The 7521-nt window shown below is 45.2% G+C and overlaps 1 protein-coding gene across 2 annotated transcripts; it reads left to right on the top strand.

Annotated features, from left to right (window-relative positions):
* The first annotated feature begins 491 nt into the window (after positions 1–491).
* Positions 492–7226, top strand: LOC121548533 (serine/arginine-rich splicing factor 5). 2 transcript variants are annotated; one of them, XM_041860000.2, is made up of 9 exons: positions 492–596; positions 1071–1216; positions 1468–1538; positions 2497–2616; positions 2933–2962; positions 3384–3456; positions 5291–5364; positions 5510–5617; positions 5782–7226. In XM_041860000.2, the coding sequence occupies exons 2-9, from the start codon at positions 1091–1093 to the stop codon at positions 6158–6160; spliced, it is 981 nt and encodes a 326-aa protein (XP_041715934.1). In that variant the 5' UTR covers positions 492–596; positions 1071–1090; the 3' UTR covers positions 6161–7226. The 2 variants fall into 2 exon arrangements, with proteins under 2 accessions (XP_041715934.1, XP_041715935.1); XM_041860001.2 differs by lacking the exon at positions 2933–2962.
* The last annotated feature ends 295 nt before the right edge of the window (positions 7227–7521 follow it).

Raw genomic sequence — 7521 nt, 5'->3', positions numbered from 1 at the left:
GTTTGAGACTTGACATCAGAAGAGTTACAGGGTGTGTTAAGTGGTGGTGTTCCATCCTTTCAGGCTGTTGGCCTGAAGTAGGACTAAATACATTTAAATAGTGGAGTATGGTATTTATTATTTTATTGATTTTGTGAGTGGAGTGTTAGGGTTAGATGGTAGGGTATTTGTTGTAATATAATTTTTTATTTTATGGCAAGTATAAGGGAGTTATACTCTAGTCCCCTGTAGTTCAGTTGGTAGAGCATGGCGCTTGCAACGGCAGGGTTGTGGGTTCGTTTCCCACGGGGGGCCAGTATATAAAATGTATGCACTCACTAACTGTAAGTCGCTCTGGATAAGAGAGTCTGCTAAATGACTAAAATGTTCTAGTAGGTGGCGGTAATGCAACATTTATTGGATGCCAACCGCCGTTAAACCTCATCGAAGAAGAAGAAGAAGAGCTTTGTGATTGGGTGACATCTAGCGGCTAGATAGTACTGCACCGTGTCATTGAAACGCAGAGAGAAAACGGACTCCATTTTGTGTCCTTCTCGCTGTGTTTTTAAGAGGCAGTAAGCGGCAAGACAATCTCTCCGAAGAAAAAACACAGAAAGGTATGTTAAAATTAATGTGTGTGTACAATTTAAATGGACGTAACTAATGTTAATGCATTATTGCACTAGTATTGCCAGTCGGAAACAATGTAGTTAACAAGCTAAGGTTTGTTGTTTATCTTGCGATTGCAAATGCAATCACAAGGCCCAAAATATGCACGATGACTGTGTCGCAGCTAGCTAACGTTAAGGTCACGATAAATGTTCGGTTTTGATACCTCTCCGGGATGACTAACGTTATACAGGACTGCGTGGCTTTATATTTGTTTATTTCTCTAAAAACGTGTCGACATTTTAAATTATCCAATTTGTGAACTATGCAATTCTAGTTAGCTGAAATTGCTAATGATGTAGGTGTGCGCAGAATATATTTCTGGTGTGCGCGTCTGGAGTTAGCTGCCACGAAGTTGTAACTACATAAATATTTGTCATCAAAAGGTTTTTTCCCCTTCCTTTTACTGTTTTTGTTTTCAGATAAACATCCTACATTCAGAATGAGTGGCTGCCGCATATTTGTCGGCCGGTTGAACCCGTCCGCCAGAGAGAAGGACGTGGAGAGGTTTTTCAAAGGATACGGCCGCATCCGAGACATCGACCTGAAGAGGGGCTTTGGTTTTGTTGTCAGTACACACACCTACACAATGTATTTTCACACTGTATTGTCCGTAGCCCTAGGCTAAGTGCAGTGTGAACGCGCATACAGGCTTTAGTTTTGTGGTCAGTCCACACACAATGACGCACATGGCATAAACCCTCAGTTACGAAATCTACTTGCTAGCTAATTTTTATTTTGGCTAGCTACATGGTTTGGAAAACCTTGTAGAGAGGTCTATAATAGATAGTCTGAATGTTCTAATATGTTGTTCTCCAGGAGTTTGATGATCCTAGGGATGCTGAGGATGCAGTTTATGAACTGGATGGCAAGGAGCTCTGCAATGAGAGGTAAAGCGGTGTTATCGCTGGTCATGATGGATATTACATATCACCACGTTGGCCCATATATCAATAGTCCTTGGGTATTATATGAAAATGTATGCAGTCACTAACTGTAAGTCGCTCTGGATAAGAGCATCTACTAAATGACTAAAATGTAATAACAGCCTTGCAAAGGCCTTTGTTCTGTGTCTTAAGGCCTCTCTCCTCTCCTCTCCTCTCTCCCCCCCTCCTCTCTCCCCCCTCCTCTCCCCCTCTCCTCTCTCCCCCTCCTCTCCCCCTCTCCTCTCTCCCCCTCTCCTCTCTCCCTCCTCTCTCCCCCCTCTCCTCTCTCCCCCCTCTCCTCTCTCCCCCCTCTCCTCTCTCCCCCTCTCCTCTCTCCCCCTCTCCTCTCTCCCCCTCTCCTCTCTCCCCCTCTCCTCTCTCCCTCCTCTCTCCCCCCCTCTCCTCTCTCCCCCCTCTCCTCTCTCCCCCCTCTCCTCTCTCCCCCTCTCCTCTCTCTCCCCCTCTCCTCTCTCCCCCCTCTCCTCTCTCCCCCTCCTCTCCCCCTCTCCTCTCTCCCCCCCTCTCCTCTCTCCCCCCTCTCCTCTCTCCCCCCACCTCTCTCCTCTCTCTCCCCCACCTCTCTCCCCCTTCCCCCTCTCTCTCTCTCAATTCAATTTCAATTTAAGGGCTTTATTGGCATGGGAAACGTGTGTTAATGTTGCCAAAGCAAGTGAAGTAGATAGTAAACAAAAGTGAAATAAACAATAAATATTAACAGTAAACATTACACTCAGAAGTTTCAAAAGAATAAAGACATTTCAAATGCCATAGTATGTATATGTATGTATGTATGTATGTATGTGTATATATATATATATATATATATATATATATATATATATAGTGTTGTAACAATGTGCAAATAGGTAAAGTACAAATGGGAAAATAAATAAACATAAATATGGGTTGTATTCTCTCTCAGGGTGACCATTGAGCACGCCCGTGTGCGCCTGCGTGGTGGCCGGGGACGTGGTGGCGACAGAGGAGGTGGTGGAGGCCGCTTCCCAGATCGCTACGGCCGTGGCTCCCAGGATAGTCGGAGGTACGTGAACTTAAATATGATCAGCTAGCCTCTTACGAATCCCAGTGGGGACTTTCCACGCTCCTCGCTAACAAATAGATTCCAGAAGACTGAACTGTCCCTTTACAAGTGGACATTTTAGACAAAATATCCCCAAGGAAAATATTATTAAACCAACTTCAAAACGCAGCTTTCTGTGCTTTCATGGTTTGTTTATTCATACCGAGGCACGCATGCATATGCCAGGTGATAGAAATCTCAACGCCAGTACCAGCATTTTAAAAAGTCTGTTTTAATAATACTTTCCTGTGGATATTTTGTCTCAAATTTCCATAAGGACCAACCAACCCAGTGGACAACCGGCAGAGTAAGTTCAAATGGCAGTTTATTCAACATTCTGTCTATACAAAGCACCTTTCGGAAATTTGCAATGGATATAAAGCCAACCTTATCTAGGAGGCCAGCAAACTATCAGCTCAGTGGGGGGCCAACACTGCTCTTCAGATCATCCATTCTACTCCCTGTTGTAGTATTTGATCTGTTATTTCTAGTCAGAATCATGGTCCCGTATACATGTAGCATCTCAGAGTAGGAGTGTTGATCTAGGATCTGATAAGCATGTTAGATTATAATGAGTGGACTAGATCAGCACTGAGGTTCTCCTACTGTTTGTCTCTCCCTCCACAGCAAAAAGTATTGGGCCAATGGGTTTTAGCCCACTAAGGGAACCACGGTTCTAGATCATCTGCAAGGTTCTCATACTGTTCTCGCTCTCTCTCCCACCACAGTAGGAACCCCCCGCCGATGCGTACGGAGAACCGTCTCATCGTGGAGAACCTGTCATCTCGCGTCAGCTGGCAGGTGAGATCCTTACCTGGGCGTGTCTACCCATCTACCTTACCTGCCTGTTAGTAACAACACCAGGTGCTGAGTAATCAGAGGGAGAGAGCGACAATGTTCGGCTTTATACCTTATACCTTCACTAGTGATGATCTCAAGGCAACTGCCTGGTTCACTCCAGGTAAAGACAAATTCATTCAATCATGTTTTTTTACCTACATTTATTGGAGAGAATGTGGTAATATTTTAATGGACTGAGAGCAAATGCATATGAAAATCAGCAGCACTAGCTAAATGTGTTGTTGGGCTCATTTCTCCTTACAAAGTATTTAACTATAAAGAGCTCTCAATACATAGCCTATCCAGCTCTCTCCTGAGAGCTTCCAGTGAAAATAACCAGCCATAGCTATTTGCTGCATCTAAAGAATGCAGTTTGATTAGATATACAAAAGAGAGGAAAAACAAACTAATTTGTCTGTTTTTATTTATTTAAATTTTAACCAATTCTTCACCCCTTTATTTGCCAGCCTGACTGTTGTGTCGTTTGGACGAGAGCTCTTATGGTGGAGTTAACCCAATCAGGGTCCCTCTCTCTGGGTTGAGCCATGTCGTGCCAGCCAGTGTGCCAGTCGGCCTACTCCTAGTTGGTATCCTCCTGCTGGTCGTATGAGTGCTTCCTCGCTTGGTTGGGGGTGAGGTCCCACCCCTCCCCGGGTCCCACTACCCACTCTGCTCTAGAAGCACTGGCGTGGCTGGCGGCCACTTCGCTCGCACTCGCTGCCCCCCTGGTGGTGGGGGGGGGTTCAACGGCGGGAGCGCTGTGCTGACAGAGAGGGAGAAATCGCAAACAGAGAGGCAGATGGGCAGAAAGAGTCGATGATGGTGTTCATGATGATGATGGTGGTGGCTGGCGTATTGGTCTGATCCATGGTGGTTCGTAAATTTGAGAGGCTTCAATCGATCCATATCCCCCCCAATTACCCCCGTGTGCTGTGGTTCCGTCCGCACATCGCGAGAGGTGCCCAGAGGTGGATAAAATCTGCTGAGCGAGGTCACGAGAGGTCAAGGTTGGATCACGAGGTGCGATCAAGGTGGTTATGGTATGATGGACTAGGAGAGCCTGCTGCGGCCCCGCTCCAAGGGGGTCACAGGTATTGGTTTCCTCTCTTCCTCTGTACTGAGACTGAGGGGGGTGCCGAGCCCTAGACAGGGTACCCGTCCCAGGCGTTAGGGGGCAGGGAGTCCTGTGCCCTCGGCTCCTAGCTAGCCAGAGACAACCTTATTCAATATGCTGCTGAACACTGCTGCTCATTCAGGCTGTTCTACTTATCTTCATGACTATTCTGTGTAGTTGTTTTTAAAGAGAGCGGGGTCCAAGAATGAAAAAATCTAACTCAAAATTCAAAGATACATTTTTAGGTCAACCAAACGTTTGTCTTTTAGCTTCCTCAATTTTACAGAACCAATTAGAGATTATATTTTTATGTTCTTCCGTGAAGACTTTATTCACATTTCCTTTTTGCCAAGCTCTTTTGGCCTCGCTGCAAACTAGTTTCTTAGGGAAGTGTGGCGTTTACGAACAGCTTCTGTCAATTTGGCTGGTTACACACATCAACATGCACACACAGACCTAACTGGTAACTGGAACAACTCCTTTTTGAACACCATGACTTTGTTGCTGGACCAGGCAGCCAGTCATTTTGCTGTGATCTCTGAGGTTCTTGGACCCCTCTCGTCATCTGTTAGCCTCTAGTTCCTCCTATGATATCTAACCTTTTCTCTCTTTGGTGAATATGATGCATTATGATGAGTCTGTTGTCCTGTTCCGGTCCTAACTTAGCCTGTCGTTGTGTAGGACCTGAAGGATTTCATGAGACAGGCTGGGGAAGTCACGTTCGCCGACGCCCACCGCCCCAAGCTCAACGAAGGGTAAGAATAAAAGCCATTCTGCCAGCTGTTCTTTCTGTACGTGTAGGCTTGCCAACATCCATACTCCTCCTAATAACTTTTTTACATTAAACCACCATGGCAGTTGTGTCCTACTGACCCCTTGTTTTGTCATGTCGGTCTTCAGGGTGGTTGAGTTCGCCTCTTACAGCGATCTGAAAAACGCCCTTGAGAAGCTGTCTGGCAAGGAGATCAATGGAAGGAAGATCAAGCTGATTGAGGCAGCAAAGAAGAGGTGAGTGGTCTGGAGAATAATCCCTTCTAGATGTTTCTACTAGTGTTTCCTCTAAGTACCTGAGGAGGGCAGAATACATTATCAGAGCATTTGAATAGGGCCTCAGTGACGTGATAAGAGACGACTGAATGTTGGTTTGACCTTTTCTCTTTCGTCTTCTCCAGGGGTTCCAGGAGTCGTTCCCGCTCCGAGAGCTCTTCTCGTTCCCGCTCCCGTTCTCGTAACCGTTCCCCGTCCCGCTCCAGGACCCCCCGTCGTTCCAGGTCCCACTCCCCCAAATCCCGCTCCCCCAAGAGGGACTACAACCGCTCTCATTCTCGTTCCCACAGTGGTTCCCCAGCCCCCCGTGGAGGCGCAGGTGGTGGCGCTGCCCCCGCCTCCCCACCCCCTAGGGCCAAAGAGACCTCCTCTTCCTCTAAACGGCCATCCAAGCCCAGCAAGTCTGCCTCTCCCCACTCCCCTCCCCCTGCACAGCGTGCACCTTCCAGGTCTCGTTCCAGGTCTCGCGGCTCTCGCTCTCCGTCCACAGACAGCCGCCACTGAGTATTGAGAACACACTGGAACACCTAACGCAGGAATACACACATTTTTAAATGAACACACACACACTAGTACATAAATACACTCACATTCAGACAAATGTGAACACACACTAACCCCACTGTTATATTAAGACTACAGGGCAGGAACTGTTTTACCCAGCGGTTCTGGCCTGGTGTCCCTGTATTTTTCCTCAATGTTTCCTCCCTCCGGCCCCGTCTCTTCTCTTTTGACATAGCTGACCTTTTGACCTACTATTGTATGGTGGGTGTTCTCAGTAAAAGCATCGCTCTCAATGTGAACACAACGAGGGCTTTGTTTTCAATTTGAGCATTTAGTCTAAAACCTTCAGGGGGTTTGTTGGTTATGTTTTTGTTCGTATTTTTACTTGGAATAATGGATGTAATTCTTGGTAAGGTATTACATTTTTTTTTATATCATTCAACGCTCGTGTGGTGATTCCCCTCTACCGGCTGTTGGTTGTCAGCTCTCATATCATGAACTGTTGAGAATTCAAGTCCCGTTCCATGATGGTTATGAATGTGATTGGCTAAGGTTTTTGGGTTGAACCATTCTGATCACAGTGTAGGGGTGGCGTAAAGTAACGGTTTGGGATTTGATCAGTTTTTATGCTGTGATTATTTTATAGAATGCCATTTTTCAGTTTGGGGGGGTGTCAGATTGTGATCTTTTCTTTGTGGGGGCAGTAAAGATGTTTTATCCTCAGTTAAGACACCTTGTGAAAACATTGGTTGGCTGTGTTATTGAACCCATTTGTATTGAATGTTTAAACGGAGTGGTTATCTGTACCTGTACCTCTTCGTTTCTGTAAAGCATTATACATGTTTCCTTTCCGTACACACAACCTAGAGAATAGTTTGGAAAATAAAACTTTTTTTATGCTAAAGCATGAAGTATGATTTCCCCCAGTATTCGATATGAGGGTTATATTTGTATTTAATTGAAAAAGAACAAGACACAGCAAACGACCAATGAAAACTGTTTTAAATAAAGCATCAAGACAATTTCTATGTCAGAACTTGAGAATAAAGTAAACTTCCACAAAGAATTGTGCCACTGTAAGATGTTCTTAGTAATTGATCTAGAATTTTTTTTTTGTACGTTTCTAATAAAACATCTTAAAAAATATTAAAAAAAGTTTTCAATAGCTTATACACACATTGACATACTGCACTACCTTGCCTTGATCGTAATTACACATGTGGTACAGACAGTACGTAGGTTTAATTACCCATTTCATTCAACAAATACTTGTACGTTTGACATACAGTTGTCAATTGGCACATCACTCCACCTTTTTTCTAAATGGCAGCTGACATGCATCATTGTAAATGCAAAACGCA

Source organism: Coregonus clupeaformis, chromosome 33 (assembly GCF_020615455.1).
Source record: "Coregonus clupeaformis isolate EN_2021a chromosome 33, ASM2061545v1, whole genome shotgun sequence".
Taxonomy (NCBI): Eukaryota; Metazoa; Chordata; class Actinopteri; order Salmoniformes; family Salmonidae; genus Coregonus; species Coregonus clupeaformis.
The sequence above is the reverse complement of the archived record's forward strand: the minus strand, read 5'-3'. Positions and strand labels throughout refer to the sequence as shown.